General features: G+C 43.1%; 1 protein-coding gene across 2 annotated transcripts in view; it reads right to left on the bottom strand.

The window, feature by feature from the left end:
• Positions 1–21358, bottom strand: part of SLC35F5 (solute carrier family 35 member F5) — a 786684-nt gene that overhangs the window by 245976 nt on the left and 519350 nt on the right. For both annotated transcript variants that reach the window (XM_078682012.1, XM_078682011.1), the window contains one exon: positions 2852–3011. In XM_078682012.1, coding sequence (XP_078538138.1) covers positions 2852–3011 — 160 coding nt within the window. The remainder of the gene's footprint in view (positions 1–2851; positions 3012–21358) is intronic.

Raw genomic sequence — 21358 nt, 5'->3', positions numbered from 1 at the left:
ATATAGGGCGTTACAATAGTCCAGACGAGGCGAGATGAGAGCCACCGAGTCTTGTTTGCGTGCTTCCGGGGAGAGATAGTGTGTACGTTTTCTCAGAATCCTTAGGACACCACAACAAGTAGAAACAGTCCTGTTAACTTGCTTATCAAAGGAGAGTGTGGTGTCGAGGATAACACCCAGATTACGAGCAGCAGGGGAGGGCTTGGGGCATGTTCCAAGGGCAGTGGGCCACCAGTCAGCCGACCAAACATCTTGTTTACCTCCAAAGATGAGGACCTCGGTCTTTTCCCCATTTAATTTGAGGAAATTAGAGGTCATCCAACCTGCCACTGCTTCCATACAATTCCTAACATTAGCGGCCGTGTTTTCCACAGATTGCGAGAGGGAGACCATAATCTGGGTGTCGTCAGCGTACGACAAAACTTCCAATCCAAAAGATCTTACAAGCCTAGCAAGTGGGGCCACATATATGTTAAAAAGGGTAGGGCTCAAAGATGAGCCCTAAGGGACCCCACATTGCAAAGGCTTGGCAGAGGAGAAGAAGTCGCCCAGTTTAACCCTTTGTGCACACTGACTAAGAAAAGAAGTTAGAAGGCTCAGAGCGGGCCCATCCACTCCCATCTCACTAAGACGGGTGGCCAGAATGGTGGGAGACAGGGTGTCAAAGGCGGCTGTAAGGTCGAGCAGGATCAGAAGAGTCGTCTGACCACTGTCGACCTTAGCGCAGATGTTATTGACTACCACTGTAAGCGCTGATTCTGTGCTGTGTGCCTTCTGAAAGCCATGTTAAGAGGGGTCTAGCAGGTTGGAATTATCAAGGAAGGCACTGAGATGGTGATTGAGATGGGCCTCGAGCATCTTAGCAGGAGCAGGCAGGAGGGAAATAGGGCGGAAGTTCTTTAGTATCCCAGAGTCCATAGTGGCCTTCTTCAAGAGGGGCTTGACAATGGCCAATTTCCAAGGTGCGGGGAAAGCACCACTGGAGATTGCCAGATTCATTTTTCAAGAAGCGGGGGAAGCAAGACCTCTCTGCAATTCTTTAGAGTTTTTAAAGGGCAGGGGTCCAGGGGGAATCCTGATTTAAGTTTGTCAAGGAGCTTATTGAGAGCTTCAAACGTAAGGAGAGGAAAATTGGATAGATGTCCATGAGGAACAGAAGTGGAACAATGTGAAATTATAGCTAATTTTACTGCTAACACGGGGACAAGTCCACTCGACACTATATTGGCCACTTGGTTGTGGTGGGCTCTATGGTCTCTGATTCACCCAGACCAATGCAGCTTTGTGCCCGGCAGGAGTACCAGGCACTGCTTATAGTGCCTGCAAGTTGCTCTGGCCACAGTTATTTACTATCAGCTCCACGGGCCGTGCTCCTAATTGACTTTGAGAAGGCGGTTGACATGATGGACTGGGGCTATATGGCTTGAGTGCTGGAGGTGACTGGGTTCGGCCCCGCTTTTGTGGTCTGGTTGAGTTCTCTATTACAATCCAACAGCTTGTATGAAGATTTATGGGGTTGCTTCTGACTAAATTCTCATCCGCGGGGGGACCAGATCGGGGTGCCCCCTCCCCCACTTCTCTTTGCGTTATCTATAGAGCCCCTGGCTAGACTCATACGCTGTGATGCTAAAAGTTGGGTTTGGGAGTGAAACTCGGACCACGAAGACCGCATTACACTCTATGCCGATGATGTCGTGCTGTACCTCTCGCCCTCAGCAGACAGTGACCCTCGAGATCTTCCTCTTTTGCAAATTTTTGCTGAGGCTTTCCGTCTTGGTAGTTAACCCAATCAAGTCGGTTTTAATACCACTGACACCCACACAAAATTGCGGCGACTGGCAGACCAATATCGCAATCCGTTACTTGGGAATACAAGTGGCTCTCCTCCCTCAATTGACTTGCCCCCAGATTCATCAAAGTCCCATTTTGCGAGTCCTTAATAGCGATTTTTAAGGAATCGCTATTAAAGACTCGCGAAACGGGATGCATGTAGAAATCGCAATATTTTTTACGATTTCTACTGCTTCCTTATTTGCGATTCGGTAATTGCTAATCGCAAATAAGGAAGCGATTTTAAGGGTGCCAGACACCCTGTAGCACCCCTGAAATAGTCTTGTACACTGGTGTTGCGCACACACATGTCCAAAGGACGTGTGTGTGTAACATACAACTTAGAAAAATGCACTGAAGTGCATTTTTCTAAGTTTTTGCTATTTACCACGTAGTTATACTTCGCGGTAAATAGCGGCCCCAGATTGCGAATTCGCAATTTTCAAATGGTTCATGAGTTGCATTTAAGGAATCGCAAATTGCGATTCCTGAAATGCAATTAATCGCAATTTAGCGATTTCTAGATTTGCGATTTTTGCATTTGGGATGATGAATCCCAAATGCAAAAATAGCGCTCGCAAAGGGCCAGATTCTCAGAATCTGGTTCTGCCAGCACTCCACTGTCCACTTTATGCCTTCCTTGGAGCACAATGATGTCCCAGTTAGGTTCTTTGTCCATTTAAGTAGAGGCTTTAACAGTCATTGTCTTAATGACAGGTCCTCAAGAGACCTAATATATTCTCACCACTATAGCTACATTTAAAAAGTGTATCACCAAGAACCTAAAGTAGCATTGTCAGAAGGGAAAGGACTATGATAGACGGACATTAAATTATTTGTTTTGTTAAAAAGTTCAATATCAATTAAAAATGGGCAAGGCAATGCTTCCTTGCTATATCAACAATAATTAATTGTAATAAAGTATTATTTTCTATTAATATCAGACGTTTAATTCGGGATACCTCAGTTTATAACATACTGAAAAATGAATTAGACAACTCTATGTATAAAAAGTTCATACCATAACCAGAGGAATTCGGACAGAACTGTTCCAATAAGGCCATTGATGACAATATACATCAGTACTAAATTACTTGGAAACTCGAATGCCTCAAATCCAGTATAATGAAGAAGAAAGAATCCTGGCCAAAGTAGCAGAAGATTAAAGAGGCCAACAAAACCTAAACAGAAAAAAAGCAACATAAAATTAATACATCATCTAGTTTTTATTTTTCTTTGTTCTTGGATCAGGGCATTTGGAACATCTTGCAACAATGACAGGACTATGGAACAGGCATAATGTTTCTCAAACATTTTAGAATTCAGGAGTTCAGTCTCAGTTAAGTGGTTAATGACTGAACAGACATGTGCGGGCCTTCATTTTGATAAGGAGCAATATTCAAGGCATAGTGCAGTAGAGTCCATTAGAGGACAATAGAACCATCTTGTCAAAGGCACACCAATCCATACTGTTCTGCTACCTCTGTGTGAAAACTATTTGGTATTTGCTGTACTTTTGGTCCTAGGTTGTCTCCTATTACTGCCAAATGAGGCATAAAATAACCAGTGGTAAGAGCTAAAACTTCTTGTATAGCATGGAGAGTTCTGAAATCTTGGTGGCTTATGTCTTTTTTGTTTTAACTTTTATAGAAATTAATAGAATAGTAGACAAAATCCATCACATAATTTTCTTTCCTTCTAATCAGGTAACTGTTGTAGGGCATACGTATCCTTGACATAGTGAGAATAATTGACAATAACTGACATGACTTAAGTAATCAAACGTTTTCTGGATATAGCAAAGCATAAGTGATCATGAAAATTGTGCATTTAATGGAGATTTTACTTTAACTATGTATACACGTTATAAATGTACTGCATTTATCAAGTTGTACAGAAACAAATAATTAAACATTATTACATTCTGATTAGTAACACACTCTAGATTATGCAGATATTTAAGTAGGCCTGGGTGGTGAACTCCGCTCCGTGTAGCAGAGTTTTTTCCCTGCTCTCCAACGATAAGTTTATGAACAGTCTCTTCAATGTTACATGTATTTTAGGGACAATGGTTCTTTCTTGGTCTTGTTTGAAAATTGGGATGTCTCACATAATGTTTTTCTAAATTACTAACAACATTTTTGTATGAATCCAAATCTGTCTGTTGCCAGTGATATATTGATACTATTCAATGCAGTTTCTTTTGGTTATAAACACGAATAGAGTCCTTATTTTTTGAGTGCCGGGATATCTGTATGTTATATTGTTTATCACGGTGAATGCAATGCAGGATCTGTGTAGTCAGGCGCCTAGGTAGTAAGGTGCAATTGTATCCCGAGTGGCACCAAACACAATTGTTTTTTGGTTCTTTTTGAATAACGAAATTGAGAATATCATTTGAGTAACCCAATCTTATTATATATTTATTAGAGGTGCGTTCCATTGTTCATTACTACCGCTCAAGTGTTTTGGATTCCTGAAATAGTATTCACCAGAAAGCCCTTGAAAACTTGGTTAAAGAAAATTGTATATAGCGCTTAATAGCATATTGGACATTTCTAAGACCATTAAATAACAGACAGCATTCAATTCATCATCATTGGAAGTAGGAAAGACTGAGTTGGCCTTTTAAATTGAATTTAATGAAGTGCATATTTCAGAGACATTTGCAGATAATGTTCACCTCTTAGTGCTATCATCTCAGCTTATGCAATTTACATCCTAAAAAAGTAAACATACATCCACAAATAAGAGGAAATTATTATAGATTTTAGACTACAAAGCTTGGACCCAAAGTAATGTTTTATTTTTACTCTCGTCTTTTTTAGGCTGTTCAAATCCCTTATTTTGATATAAAGTGTGGGCTGATGCTTTTACAGTTACAAGGCAAATGAGTTTTGCTTTATTTTAAAGAGGCTTTCAGTTTTCTTTAAACCCTTTTGCGTTCAGACGGCGATATGAGGTACTTATTTGAATATTTCATAACATATTTTGCCTTTTCTAGTACAAAAAAATTATCTTGCAGCAGGTTGACTTGAACCCACATACAGCTGTATGAAACACAAATATAGTTGGAGGTTCATGTGAAACTCAGGCGTGTGTTTATCCAGATACATTTTTTGCTAGCCCTTTGCATAGTGTGAATATTTTAATATGCATTTCATCAGTGCATTGTTCGCAGATCATTGCCGGTCTCTGTGTTGGTGAATATGTCTTGAATAATTCTCTCTAGAACCTCTTGACTATTTGGTCTAAGAAAGGTAACTGCTGCCAATATGTTTTTCTATCAGTAGTAATCAAATTTTTAACCAACGGTCAAGCATGACATACTGTTGACTCTCCTGAAATCCCTGGGTATCAAAGAAACTATGCAACAATAGCTATCCTCCCTTTCTGTCTAACCAATACAAGACAATATACGTCTTTATGTCACCTGCATACTAGGTGCAACATCAAGTTCTGCAGGGATTCTCATTAGATCCACCATTACTTAAGATACATTTTAGACCTCTTGCTACCCTTATAACACGGTCTGGCCTTGTCCTTTATAACAAATACATATAAGGATGATATTCAAACTGGTCTGACCTTGGAATGAAATGATAACTTGCAAACCAGTTTCAGAACCTGTTTAAGTGACTGACAGAACCCAACTCATTCACTTTAGCTCAATTTGGATGATATGGAGAATCTTGAGATTGAGGTGGCCTCATTTAAGGAGTCTGTAAGGGAGGGGGTCGTATGAGGACTGATATGAAGATAATAAGGGCCAATAGTCGTTCGTAGTTAGAGGATCGTTATTTATTTCACGATCAACAAAGTAAACCAGCTAGTTCAGTCAGTCTTTGACTACATAACGAAGGGAAAAAAGCGAGGTCCTCAAGTTTCGTTTCACTTGGTCCGGGACTTCTTGACTTGGTTCCGCGTCTCGGCGTCATGAAAAACAAGGAGAACACAAACCGACCATTACTGATACATCCGAGTGCTTCGTAGATAAGGAGGGGGAAAGGGGGGAGTGAGGAGTCACCGGGGCCCGACACCAAACATAAGCAATGTTTTCACTGCGTTTTATCCCCAAAGGAAACAGCATTACCGGGAGTGAGACACACAGTGGGTGTACCGGGTCCTCCCTCAGACCTCCCTTATCGGTTCCCACCCCGTGAGACAACAATCCCTTTCACAAAGTTGAAAAATGAGGCTCCAAATGGCCATATCTGTTGCGTTATACTTGGTTAACAATTACACTATAGTGGTGAGCTTTAAAAAGATGGTTTTATCAATGGTATGCCTACTTTCCTGATGGGAGCAACTAGTGATCTTTGACTTGTGATTACAGGTTTCTTTAGTTTGTCTAAAAGACTGTAAAAAATGCATTTAGGTGCTATACTAGAATGTACAATTAAATCAAAAACTTCTGTTGATTGTGCAACTAATCAGTATATCATAAGTTTAAATTGTATTACAAGTGTGGATTTTGCTATGGAAACAAACTTCATTTATGTAGGCAGGCTTCTTTTTCAACATCCATTTTAAAGGCATATCTTTCTTTTGAATAGTGTGTGGCAAATGCACTAAATTATCAATGGTGCAAGGGATCTGAATACATTTTTACTAGTAATAGGAGTGTGGTCAACAGGTGAATCCACAAGCTTGGAAGGCTTCAACATAAACAATTAACAAGAGAATGCTCACTAAATAGGCGGCTCTATTATGCTGTGTGTCCTCATTCCCTGTATGCATCCCATGGGAACATTGTGGGATAAGAGAAGTACCATGTCGCAACTGGTTGCAAGGGAGAGTACCTCACAAAGAGAAAATGTGGGGAAGTGTAGCAACCCATGATGTTGTGGTTGATTGCACACATTTTGCCATAGTGTTGTGGGTGATTGCCATGGCTTTCAGTGGAGTCATTCTGTACAAATGGAAGATTTGACATGAATCCGTTTGTGGATAATGGAGTCAGTGTTGTGTTTAAACACAAGTCTTCAGTGTAGCTCTATTGTGTTGTAGGTGGGGTGGTTCTTTATCTGCTGACATGAGCTAGTGTTAATGGGGTATTGCTGGACTTGCTCTTCCTCGGTTTGACTGTAGTGCTGTGTCAATTTTCCAGAAAGCGTCTACTGGAGGATGTTGTCATTGTGCTTGGTAGATGCTCTGACTTTTTCTAGCACAATTTAAAGAGGGTGTGGTACTGGGGACAGATCAAGTGCATTATTCGGCCTGGCACATGATGAAGTTGGGTTGGGCAGGTAAGGTGGCTTTGGTGTAGGGTATTTTGGAGTGAGGTAGTGTGTGTTGTCCTTCTGGAGTTATGTGAGTTGCTTGTGGAAGAGTGAAAAGTGTGAAAAGTGTTGCGCTTGTTTCACATGTAGTCTAGTAAAGTGGTTGTCTGGGTACATAGTATAGAAAAGTAGTGATGATGGGTGTTGTGCTGAAGTCTGGTCAAGGGAATGTTTGTTGTGAGGTGATGTATCATAACATTTTCTGTTTTTTTATATCTTGAATGTATAGACTTAGAGGTGACATGGAAACCCTTTGACAAAGAATGCCAGTGGGTTCCCTGCCAGCTCTGTGAATGAGCATGTGTTACTACATGTCATGCATGCATAAATGTTATATGGTACCGCCACTGCAAGTGTGCAGACATGTGGTGGTAGGGTGTCATATCCCTATATGTATGAGCTGGTGTCTGGAATGCTGAGAATTAATTATGTACAGTATGTTGGTGAGAGGTGTGGAGTGGAAGCTAGGTGAGGCATAGTTGGAGGGAAGATGAAGTCCTGACTGGACATTCCTGCTTTTGCTGAAGCTTAAAATGAAATGAACAAATGATAACCTACCTAAATGGCTCCAGATTCCTTTATGAAGGCCATGCCCTCTAACTACAACAGCAGTCATCCTGGAGGACATCATAGGTACATTTGCCTGCAGTGTAGTCATGGATGATGTTTTTATCAAACATGACATGGTTGGCTCTTTACATCATCAATAGGACAGCTCTTGATTAGGTTATTATTGATGACATGGGTTTCTTAAATGGGGAAAGAGGATTAGTTGATGAAGTAGGTTTCATTCTCAAGTTAGTTCATGCCTTGATTGTTTAAATTAAGGTACAGAAGACAGATGCTCACTTATGAATAAATAAGGCCCCTACTCTTACTTTAAAGATTTTCGTGGACAGGGCATGTCAAGCTTAATAATATTAACTCTACTCCCACATGATGGGATAGGGGAATACTGTAAGGAAAATGTTACTTAGCCTGTAAGCATCTGTTTGTGTTGTGTAGTGCTGTAGATTCACATACTGTCCATAATCCTGCCATCTAGAGTTGGCTTTGGATGTGACTCAGTTGTGTTTGTTCAATTAATTCTTCTCGTGTAATGAGGTAGTGTGACACCACCTCTTCATTGCTGCATGCATGGTCATTGGCTCCACTGTTAGATTGTATTTCTGCACAATAGGTGAAGGTGAGACTCTAGCAGAGCGACACAGAAAACAGACAGACAGAAAGATAACCTTGTAAGGGAAGTAAACATCACCAAACATGGTTACTGCCTGGTGTTCACCTACACATCCCCCAACATACCACCCCGCAGATACGTCATCTCCCCAGAACACCAACGTCTGCTTCGGGAAGAGGACCAAGCACTCCATTTCAAGGGGGCAATAGATTGTACGCCACAACACCTACAGGGCTCATATTCCCTCTACTTCCTCATTCCCAAGAAGAATGGGTCCTTTAGGCCGATTCTGGACCTCAGATCCCTGAACGAGTACATCAGAACTCTTCCACATGGTCTATCTTCAGGATGTCATACCTCCACTACAGCAATGCGACTTCATTACTACCTTAGACCTCAAAGACGGCTACTTCCATATCAAAAATTAATTCAGCGCATTGCTGCTATCTCCTTGGGGGAGCTACCTTTACCTCTACCTTTGGTGTCATTTCGAAGGTTGGCACCCCTGAAGTAGCCCTTTGTGGAAGTTGGCTATGCAGGTTGGCACTGGAAGGTCATGGAAAATTTGGGGGGACTGGTCTTGGAGCCTCTGCAAGAAGCGCAGCGGAAAAAAGACCCCCATGGGGAAGGCGTCTACAAGGCGCCCATAGCTTTTGCTGTTTCTGTGCCTTTTTTTGATTTTCTACAGCATTTCGGCATCCTGAGGCCCAAATAGATGTTATAAATACCAACTAAATAGTAGCAAGGGGTCAAACTAAGAAAGAAAGGGGATGTGTGTCCGAGTACAAAGGGCGAAATCAAACACCAGGCACTCTCCATAAGGTTAGAGATGTTCCCATCAGAATCATCAGGTATGGGATTCTGATGGGAACATCTCTAACCTTATGGAGAGTGCCTGATGTTTGATTTCGCCCTTTGTACTCGGACACACATCCCCTTTCTTTCTTAGTTTGACCCCTTGCTACTATTTAGTTGGTATTCATATAGTCATAAGGGTTGTAGCGTAGGTTGGTCGTTAAATATTCCCTTGGACCCCCCCGTTTTCTGTTAGTAATCCAAATAGATGTTACACATTGAAGGGCAGGTTGAGGAGATGCTGTTGAACATCTGGCTTGAAGCTAGAGACACAGAGTTAAACATGCCTGCAGAGGAGGACACTAGAATCAATACCCCGAGCAACGGTGTCAGCAAGCATCTAGGGCATACCTGATGGTTGTCGGAAATCACTTTGCCTTCTGTGACCAACTCATGTCCACTTTTGGGGTGCTCCCCTGGGCGGTGTCTAAGGAGCTCCTCTATTTCATCCGAGTGTGCCCGGTCAGAACTTGAGAGCAAGCCAATGGAATATGCGATGTGCCAGTGGTTGTCAGACTATGCCACCACTACCCTTGTGCTCTCTTTGCCCAGCGGAGGAGCCTCGTCCATGCCCTGAGAATTTGTCTGCTTATGAGCGGTAAGAATCAGCAGGTAATCTGGTGGGAGTTGGACCCTAACATAGATGGGGTCTGAAAGGGAGAATCCGTACTTTGTCAACCTGTGAGGTGATAACTTCAAGGAACAGGTTAATGCCCTGGTTATGAGAAGTAGACTTGAGCATCCCCTTAAGCATGGGCAGGAACTGCATGGAGAGAGGAGCCAGAGAAAGATTATCAAAGAGGAAATCCTCCCCGTCTAGCTCTTTATGCATCAGCACATTGTGGTAAGCAGCAGCCCTACCTAGAATCCCTAAGTAAGAAGATTTATTTTTGAAGGTTTTGTATAGCGCGAACAAGACCCTTAGGGTTATCAGAGTGCTTTACAGGGCAGATGTAAGTAACAAAACAAGCATAGAAAGATGTAGGCGAGTCTAATACAAAATAGTAACTAATACAAACTAGCAAATATATTACAGGTGTGTAGTATAAATAAATAGTTCAAGTAAATTTAGCTCTGAGAATAGCTTTCCCTTCTTTTTTGAAGAATGCAGTAGAAGGATTCCGTCTCGTTTCTGGGGGCAAAGCATTCCAAATCCAGGGAGCCATTCCTGAGAAGGTCCGCTTGTAGGTTTTCTTCTTGACAAATCATTGTGGTTGCAGTAGACGATTGCTGGAGCTCCGGGTGGGTCTGTTACCACAAGAGAGCACTAATTTCTGAGCTAGATTACTCTGAGGTTTGTGATGTAGTGACTTGTGTGTCATACAAGCTATTTTCAGATGAATTCTAGCCTAAAAAGGTAGCCAGTTTAGGGCTCGAATGTCAGGGGAGATGTGACTGTTTCTTTCGGAGCCTGTGATGAGTCTAGCAGCTGCGTTAATTGATGCTCTAAAAGGGGACTTCGTCGATCCGGGAAGGACGCAGAGAGTGGCACTCCCATATTCCACTCTGGGGATTACTAGAGCTTGAACTGCTTGTTTGAAATCACTTGGAGGCAGGAAGGGTTTCATTCTTTTCAAGGTGTTCATCTGAAAATGTGCTCCTTTTGTAGAGGCGCTGATGTGTTTCTGCATGTTTAGGTTCCTGTCCAGAGTCAGTCCCAGCGATTTCGCTGAGTCGATAATGAGAGGTTGACCTTTGAGTGCTGTTAGGTGGTTCATCCAGTCGAGGATGGTGGTCGATTGGTTGGGGGGAGCGATTAAGAGGAATTCAGTTTTGAGGGTGCTTAGTTTCAGATGGTTTTCGGCCAACCAGGTCTGCGTTTTTTGAAGCGTTGAATTGAGAGATGTGATGTCCTCAAGTGAGTGGATCTTTATGTAGAGTTGTGTGTCATCTGCGTACATGTGATAATGGACTTTTGCTACTTTGTAGCCTGCCACCGCGGATTGCCAGACTACATTTCCCAGCAGCCCACGTGGCGAGCACGCCGCCAACGCAGAGGGGAGAGCAACACCACTCTGACAGGCATCATCTCCCAAGTCCTGCTGAGGTGAGTCACATACATTCAACAAAAGTGGGTATTGAAATATTCACGCCATGGGGAAACACACTGGCATACAAAGCTCTCACCCCGCCACCTCCATAGATAGTATGCTGGAAAGAGCAGTTAAAATTGTTGCAGAGATTGAACTAACTGAGAAGCATCTGTCTTTGTGATTGGTAGCTCCACAGACTGTCCCTTTGGTAGAGGAGATCCAAGATGATTGTGATGCCCCCCCCCCCAAACACCAAGTTTATTGTTAAGTGCCACTAGCCATTCTCCGATCCTAGGAGCTGGCTGCAACAAGGAGAGTACCCAGGACAACGAGGACTTACCAACGGTAGTCTGCAGTGGGGATAGTATACTAAATATGGATGCCTCCCCGATTCCAGCAACATCAGAGTCAAAAAGAAAAAGAAAACTGGCTAAACTCACCAGCTTCAAGAGGAAACAACCCCCTTGTGTTAAACAACAACATACTGCCCGGAGTACATGGATTCAGGGCAAGCCTTCCTCTGTGAATGTGAAGACTTCTGAGGCCACTGTCGTCCTAACATCAGCTGAGGCACCAAATCATTCCATCCATACTCAGACTGACACCACAGCAATTCTTTCAACTTGCTATAGACTTGGCGACACCTCACTTGATATCATAGTGGACACTGTTTATGAGCGCATTAGAGATCTTGTGGACAAGAACGTTACTGCACTGTGGAAACATTTAGACCGCTTGGAGTCATTGTCAAATAGATTAAAAACATATACCAAAACCCCTCAACCTACTGTTCAACAAGGGGAGGTCTCCAACTTGCAATCCACTAGTGCACTTAGCCTTAATCAACAGTTGCAGGCTCCAACATTAACTTCCACCCCCTTTATCAGTGCCTGTGATACTTGCGGTAAAGTCAAGGATTGCTTTTCGCTTAAATCCACTGCCGCCCAGAAAAATCCACTGATTACGGGATGCACTAATAGCTCACCCCCACCTACACACCCAGCTCCTCATGCTGCTCCTGCAAGCTCTGTAAACAAAGCCACTTTAGGGTGCAATATGCAGGGTGTGACCACGACCATCGAAAATCTTGCAAGTATGGCGATCTCTGAGGCTAGTAAAGAAGTTCTTAGCCTACCACCCACCTAAGAATAAAATCAGATTGAGACCAGGGACCAATTGCGAAATAAAAGCGCTGACTGGCTTGTAAAACATAAAGGGCTTAGGGTGGCAAACATTAGTGACATCATAATGGTAAGCAGGGTAGGGTGGGTTGGTTCCTCATTGAAGAGCATTGAGGGAGACTGTATCATCATTAATTTTCGACGACTGTCATTGGTAAGATCTATATTGACGATAGAGGAGCTTAATACCACTATTCCAACCATTATCTAGTCACTGCCCCTGGGGTTTTTCTACAAACTGACCCCGGGGCCAAATACACACAATACTTTTCCACACATGGCACGTAACAGGTTTTTCGCCCTGTCCAGTTTAGACAGCCTGGATTGACTGTCATCTATTCCCACACCAGATGAGTCTGTCTCTATCCCAATCATAACTAATCCCTCAGGACATGACACTTTAGATTTACATGAAACTGATCCAAACTTACATGTACTGAGCTGGAATGTTGCAGCCTTAGCATCTAAAATAAGTTCTGATGATTGGGTAAACATAGTTAAAAAATATGACATTCTCATGTTCCAAGAAACACAGGACTTACATCTAGAGGGGTTTGTATGTTTTAACATCATTTTACCCGTTCCCAAAACAGGCGCCCATCTGGCAGACTTTCTATCCGGGTCAACATTTCCTCAGGCGGTAGTGCTAAGGCTATTGTCTCAAATAATAACTTCCAAGCCTTGATTTACACACGAGGGGCCTCCATTTCTTTTATTAACTTTTATAATAATGATTTCTTGACCTCCCCAAACACAAATTTTATCAACCTGTTTAATTTCATTTCTGATTTACAAAGACAAAAGGTGTTCCATAATTTTGCTGGTATCTGTCTAGGTGGAGATTTTAATGCCAAGATTCCTAGGGAAAACAAACTAGTTACTGATCCCCCGGCTTACGTGCCCCCATGCAAAAGGGGGTCGAATTGCTGGGTCATTTGTCTAAACACAATCTATCAAATGTGATGGAAATTGCGGCTCTACATCATAATGATAACTGTTTTGTACCAACATACAGAGGTTGTTGCTGTGCTTCAATTATGTTTTTATATCTGCCTCATTAGAAAACTTCTTATTAAAGGCTGAGGTCATACCAACTGTGCAGGGTGATCATAACCCAATTGCGACAACAATTAGATTTGTCCCTAGATCGGATTTTGCCAAAAAGTGTGGGGCCAGCAACTTAGTGTCTTCTACTGATAACTTGAGAGTGATTTGGAAAGGTGTTGATAACAATAACCTGTTTTCTAGAATGATAAAAGCACATCCATCACTCATTGACACTTGCCCTGTCACCCACCGACCCCAATCCAGAGACAATTAACGCCTTTAGTCATTTATGTGGAGGCATTAAACGACTGATCTCTAGGCCCGCATCAGACATTAACCAAAGTCCAAGATGTTTCAACAATGCATGCTCAAGAGAAAATAGAGAGCTCCGCACAGCACTTGTAATGAAGCCAAGGGATGCAACTCTTGTTAAGTCCCTGACGCTTCATTACAAACAAGTGGCCAAGCAACGAAAAGATGAGATCCTAAAGGAACGCTGGGCCAACCTTGCTTGTGCTGCCAGACTCAATAGCGGAAATGGCTTCTGGGCAGCAGATAAAGACATGAGGTCAATGGGCCTTACACTCACCCCCTAAGCTGTAACATAACTAGTGAAGCTTGGGAAGCCCACTTCTCGAAGATTTATTTAGCTCCACCTCAGAGTGAGAATCCTTTTAATCATCATGCTGCTTCACGGATTCAGATATCCGTGTTAGAAGTTGCGGATGCCATCCACCAAAGCTTAGGCAACAAGGCTCCCGGCCCTGACGGGCTTCCCATCGATCTCATCAAACACAAACCAAAGTTTTGGGTGCTCCTTTTACTTAACCTTTTTAATAATCTAACAAATACCTCTATTCCTAGCACATGGTCTACCAGCATTATCGTTCCGATTTTTAAAAAAGGGGACCGATCCAACCCTAGCCGACAATACACAGCAGATTCTTGGGAGGGTCCTGTTTAATAAAATCAGGTCTTGGGCTGAGGAGGAACAGATTTTAAATTTGTGCCAGCTAGGTTCCAGAAGCAAAATAGGCACTGTGGAACAGTGCCTAAACCTAAACTTGATTGTTGTCAAATACACCATAGCTCGGAAATATTCCATTTACTTGGCTTTTATGGACCTCACCTTAGCCTTTGATTTTGTTAACAGGTCACGTTTATGTAGGTTCTTTTAAAATATGGGTTGGATGAGGGTTTAGATCACTTTTTAGCGTATTTCGACAAGGATTTGAAAGCATGGTGAGGATCAGTAAGGATGGGGAGGTTTCACAGGACATTAATATTGGTAGGCGGGTCAGGAAGGGGTGTGTACTGGCCCTCTCCTATTTATTTTATACATTAGTGACTTACATAATGTATTGATTGAACTAACTAACGATGTCCCGAGAATTAATGGTAATACACTCCCAGCCCTAATGTATGCAGACGATGCGGTCATAATGGGCCGCACACCCAACGCACTACGCACTTTAGTCCGGGGCTTTGTGGATTTTATGGCCGGTTTGTTGTTTGTATCAATTTAAAAAAATAATTTTTAATGGACTGTGGCCCTAAAAAGCACCTTATTAATTCAATTACCTCAGGATCCGAATGCTTCTACGCACCTGCACTTTCCCATATTTGGGGTTAGTATTTTCAGCCAACGGCTCCTGGGTAGATCAAGTGGCACACAGCAGGAGTATGTTTTTAAAATCCACCAATTCTATTTTGTGCCTTCTGCCACCAAAAAGGGCTGAGGTGGTTTTATCTGTAACAAAAAATTATAAAACACAGTGCATTCCTACCACAACATTCGGCGCTGATGTTTGGGGTTTTACAAAATGCAGTAGTATCCAGGGTGAGGAAAACAGATTCTGTCGGAAACTCCTGGGTGCCCCAATTTCCTCCTCACATTTTGTTTGCCATAAGGAATTAAAATTGTTTCTATTAAAGATTACATCAGGGCTCGCCCAGCCATATTTTGGCTAAAAGTTTGGCAAAACCCGGCAGCGACCCTAACACGAGATATAATAATTGATTGTCTTAAATGTGATAGGAGTGGGGACATACCCTGGCTTGCTGCTGTTAGAAAAAGTTTGATCAGTGTGAATCTTGAACATATCTTTTTAAATCCAAGCGATACGGAGGGCATAAATAAAAAATCCCTCCAGGAGGTTCTATATGATCAATATAGTCACACAAGATATGCAACAGAGCTCTCGAAATCGTCAAGTGCAAGGTATATGTCCCTGGTGGACACAACTTGTCCCCCACCACACCTGCCATCCAGCTATCTTTTACAGAAGATAGGTAACTGGGAAAGAAGCTTGCTTTTTCGCCTTAGGGCTGGCACCCTAAAATCCTTGCTTTGCTTCCCTTTCGGTTTCAATGTCAATCTTGAGCAAATGCCCTGCCCTTGTGGCAATCATAGCAATCAATCAATGCTACAATTTTTATTCTCTAATTTATTTTAAAAATATACCAAACAATTTCTGATTCCTTTTTTTAAGGTAATTGCCATCACCGATTATAGAGCAGCCTACATGGAAATCCTTAAACTGAAGGGGGTTGACTTGATTTTCCGTGCGAGTTTCTTTTTGAATATGGCAGTTTGTTCACGTACCTCAATGAGCACCCCCTGATGGCTGTTTTCCACTGTTCTTGATTATCAATGCTTAGCCAAAATATTTAGTTTATTCTTGTATATTTATTTATTTACTTCTGTATTTGTCTTGATAGTTCTTATGTTTCTTATTGATGTGTTTTTTGTAAATATTCTTGACTTTGTACTGTATATATTCGACTGCACTTTATTACATTATGCTGATATTCGATATGAGTTATAAATTCTCAATCGGACAGTATTTTTCAAAGAAGTTGCTGTTTTGCACACAATGTTTCTCTTTCTACAATATAAACTTTACTACATTATGCTGCTATTTGCTAAAGGTCACAAGCTCTCATTCGGTCAGTGTTTTTATGAACTTTCTTTCTTGTATATTATGTCTTCTTTTTTTTCTATAATACATGTACTTTCACTGTTGCTATTTGGTACGCACCACAAGCCCCAACTTGTCTATTGCTTCTATGCTGCTATTGCCCCATATACTGTGTATTTTTATAAATGTATGTATTTCTGCTGGTATTTTTGACCTGTGCTTTTATGGATATTTTATATCCGAATAAAGATTTATTGAATTGAATTGAATGGACATTCGATGAGTTGAGAAGTTTGGTGAGTGGTTCCCTGAAAAGGTTGAAAAGTGTAGGTGAAAGGGATGATCCCTGCGGTACTCCTAAAGTGACTGGGACGGGCTTGGATAATGATTGATTAACCTTGAATCTTTGTGATCTATTTTGGAGGAAACAGGTGAACCAATTTAGAACAGATCCAGATAATTCCATTCTGTGTTTCAGGAGATCTATCAAATTGTTGTGTTTGACGGTGTCAAAGGCCGAAGATAGGTCCAGCAAGATTAGTAAACAGGCTAAGATAAGACCCCCAAAACAGGTAAGGTCCGTATCTGGCAGGGAGGTCGGGCAGGGTAGAGGTCCTGATCATACATCATATGAGTCCCAAGGTTCTTCCTGTGGGAATATGTCAAAACTGCCACCCCCACCCTCCACTATGTTCACCCATGTCAAAATGTAGTGACCTCGTAGAGTATAAGATAGTGGGTCAGGCAAAGGAGGTGTGGAAGGTTATGGTGTGGATCTCTCTCTCGAGTGGAAGAGGGTGGAAGCAGTCTGGGGTCAAAAATAGGACCGGTGGATTTACCCTGCTTCTTCTGAAGCTTTGAATGTAGAGGGGCTCCAGGTCTTCTTCAAAGCTGAGCTGCCTCGTAGTGGGATGAAGATTGCGAGTAGGAGACTGTCAGCATCCAGTCCATTTGGAGATGAATGATAATTTGTTCCTGGCGGGAGTCGAGCTGCTCCTGCAACTTCTAGCAGACTGGTTCGACTGGTTCGTGGGATGGTCTTCCATTCACAACCGAATGTTTTGGTGCCAGCGTCTGCACCAACCTGTGTTTCAAGGCAGATGGTCAGATCGGTGCAGAGCCAGAAGCAGCCCTCGCGGAGGATGTTGGTTTTAGAAATGTCTTCAGTGCCGAGACGAAGCTGGTTGTGGTGTTCAAATTTTGATGGTTGGTGCTGACCATGGCCTGAAGGCAGTGGTGGCCCAGAAGTCTGCCTCTGTGGGTCCAGAGCAGCTGAATGCCCCTTGTGAGGTAGCAGACCAGAGCGGTGTCAAGGGGGAGCTGTAATCACCACCTGTTGAACCGGTGGGAGGTGTTCAATCTTGAGGTCAAGACCAGAACGCATTTGGGCGAGAAAGCCTCCTCGTCAGCGGCCAAAGGCTCGGGATGATGATCATCCTCAAGGTTGTGGTGGCCACAGAGGTCTGGAGTATCTTTGCCACTCCTGCGCAACATCTCAAGTTGACGGTCCGGCAGTCTTGAAGGGTCTTCTCCAACCGATAGGACCAGCACGCATCACAAGAGACCTCATTGTGCTCGGGTGAGAGGAAGAGATTACAGAGCTGGTGAAGATCGGCCCGGGGGTACTTCGCACAACATTCACGGTATCAAAACAGTGTACGTTCAATCACAGACGAGGTATAGTAAGAGCTGAATGAATGGAACAACTAGTAGAAAATCAGAAATAAGAGTTTAAACACTTACAGTGCTTTTTCTCGCCAAACCATTTATCCCTTTTAAAGGAGAAACAGCAAACAGCAACGGTTCCCTCAAAAACTAATATTTTACTTTAAGGCAGACCACAGCACTAGAATGCAGCATAGTGACAGTGGTCCCCCGGTCCACTCAGACATTCAACTGAAGGACATAGGGCGTAAAAACAAAAAGCACTTCTTCTATTACAGTGTCTCTATCATGGCAGGAGGAGGGTTGTTTATAAAGGTAATAAAGAATGCCACAATGCAGTTGTCCTACACCATGGCATCTTTATTAATATTCATAAGCACAGAAGAGAATCGTAAGCACATCTCAGTTATTAAGAAGTGTGTGTCATAAGGAACTAAAGATGAAGAAAACAGACTAATCAACGGCAACCTGACACAAAAAAGGGTCAGTTGATCTTTTAGTAATTTTATGAAAACAACTTAGCAGCATCAGAGTGAGATACTTTGCTTTGGCTCCTTTTTTAAACCCTCGATCCACGCACCCCCCCCCCACCTACTCACCCATCCCCAGAGCAAGCAATTCATGAGCCTTGCCTCGGATTCCTCAGCGCTTGAAAGAATGGTAGGCAAGAGGTTGAACCATCTGGGAGCCATGTCAGAGAGGTACAGACAAGCAAGCCAAACCTAAGGTAATGGGCACAATCTTGAACAAGAAGCCCACGTGGCGAACCCTGCCTCTTACACAGTTGGCTTCCCTTCATGCTCACTGAGGCACTATGGAAGATGGGTGAATTGTGTGGTTGGCAGGTTAGTGAGGTCCAGGGTAGGACTACTCATACACTTGGGGGTCTATTCACAAACTGCATTTTGTAGTATGTTTAATAGTACTACAGTAGTACTTTCAAAGTACTACCAAATGTGAGAGCCCTGGGAGACCTCTCCCCGCTCTGAGGTCTTACAGCGAGACTTGATTTGCTGCCTACACTTATCTTCCTTGCCATGAAGGCGAATTTCTCTCTTTCCCTCAGTGTGCAATGAGAAAACTTCTTGCAGTGTTGGCACTGCTCAGGAACATGCGTGGATGGAAGGCAGAGTATGCAGCACATCTTGAGGGTCTGATTTGGCCTTCTTCGTCCCACAGGCAGGGCGCTTATCAAACAGAAAAGGCATAATTATGGACAAAACTCCTCAAAATTCTGTCAGAAAAGGTTTAAAACAGTCAAAGGATGATGAAAGGCGTCAAGTGAATCATAGAAAACTAAATTTCACAAGTGAATTTTGAAGAGAAAAAGCATAAAAGGTCGAGCTCAATGCTCCAGGATCCTGTCACCAGGTGCTGCAGAAATAGACCCGAGGCACCTGCCACCTGCTAGACATGATGGGATATTGGTGGTCTCCAAGTCCTTAAAGGCACAGACACTGTTTAAAACTCACATAATGGCAACCTATGCAGCTACACTGTCATGCTGTCCTTCAGTTTCTTCCTTTACACAAAAAAAGGTTTGTGAAAGATTTAAGCTGTTTTATGAAATTTTCATTTCAAAATTATACATATTCAGGTGTATTTTAACCCTTTTGTAAGTACAGTCTGAGGTATTTCTCCAATGTAACCTGTTTTCTAGGCTGCACATTACGTTCTTTCTTAAGTGTTTCTGTAGGCCTTTCTGAAGAACGGTAAACGTCTACACTTAAGAAGATATCCTATGATGAAGTGCTCCAGGATTCCCAGAAGTGGGCGGAAATATTTAAATGCGTATGACTTTAATGGAAATCCCCTACAAGAGAACAGATATTACATACCATTGCATAGAGCGCCTATGCAAGAGCTATTGGCTTTTCCAATGTGCTTTAGCCATATTGTACACCAGTGGGGCTGCTGTTCAGCATGGCATAGAGGAGAGTGGCATGGAGTGTCATAGAGTAGAATAGCAAAGAGTGGAGTTGAGTGTCGTAGAGAGGAGTGGCACAGAGTGTCATGTATTGGAGTGGCTTAGAGTGGATTGGTGTAGAGTGCACTGGAACACTGTGCAGATAATAGTAGCATAGAGTGCAGTGGCGTACAATTCAGTGCGTACAATGTAGTAGTGTAGATTAGAGTGTTGCATAGTAGGGTGCAGAGTGCAGTAGTGCAGATTAGAGTTTATTGTCAGGGTGCAGTGGGGTGATATAGAGTGCAGTGGCCAAGAGTGCAGTGGTGTAGAGTGGATTGGCATAGATATCAGTAGAGTGACGTAGAGTTCAGTGGTCTAGATTGCAGTGGTGTTGAGTACAGTGGTGCACAGTAAAGTGCAGTAGTGTTGAGGGCAGTGGCATGGAGTGCAGTGGTGTAGAATAAAGCGCAGTGGCATAAAGTAGAGTGGACTGCTGTAGACTGCATTGGCGTAGAGTGCTGTAGAGTATAGTGGCACAGAGTAAGCGGCATAGAATGCATCGGAGTACAATGCAGCACCGTTGAATACAGTGGCATACATTAGAGTGGTGCATAGTAGAGAACAGTGGCACGGAGTACAGTGGCGCAGAGTAGAGTGGTGCAGAGTGGTGCAGAGTGGAGTGACGTAGAGTGTAGTGGCGTAGAGTGGAGTTATGCAGAGTGCAGAGGCATAAAATGCAGTAGTGCAGAGTAGTGTGCAGTGGTGTAGAGTGATAGAGTGCAGTGGCATAAAGTGGAGTGGTGTAGAGTAGATTGTTTCAGAGTAGAATGAAGTGGTGTGGAGTGTTGCAGGATAGAGTGCAGTGGTGTAGAGTAAAGTGGTGCAGGATCCAGTTGCGCAGAGTAGGGTGGCGTGGTGCAGGGTAGAGTGCAGTGGCATAGAGTAAAATGGTGCAGAGTGCAGTGGCATAGAGTGAGGTACAGAGTAGATTAGAGTGGTGTACAGTGGATCAACGTAAAGTGTAGGGGCATAGTGTGCAGTGTTGCCGTGTGGCATTGAGCACAGTGGTGTGGAAGAGAGTGGAGTTGTGGAGAGTGTAGTGGCCTAGAGTGGAGTGGCTTAGACTGGAGAGGCGTAAATTGCAGTGTCAAAGAGTGCATTGGAGTAGAGTGCAATGACATAGAATACAGGGGCGTAACACAGGCCCCCTCTGCCCCTGCGTTGCGGGGGGGCCCTTCGCTCCAGGGGCCACCTCTGCGGAGGCGCAGCCAGCAAGCACTACACATCTATCTGGGATGTGATATCTTACGTAACTTGAGTTAGGCTCCCCGTCGTTGCACCTCGCTGAGGCCTCTTTTGTAAAGTAAAAAAGTGCGTGGCGCACGGACGTCTTCGCGGTCTTCACTCTCTTAGGGTGGGGCTGGTAACCAATGTCAAGCGCAGCGCAGAAGTTTT

The sequence above is a fragment of the Lissotriton helveticus genome, chromosome 3_1 (assembly GCF_964261635.1).
Source record: "Lissotriton helveticus chromosome 3_1, aLisHel1.1, whole genome shotgun sequence".
In the NCBI taxonomy this organism is placed as follows: Eukaryota; Metazoa; Chordata; class Amphibia; order Caudata; family Salamandridae; genus Lissotriton; species Lissotriton helveticus.
The sequence above is the reverse complement of the archived record's forward strand: the minus strand, read 5'-3'. Positions and strand labels throughout refer to the sequence as shown.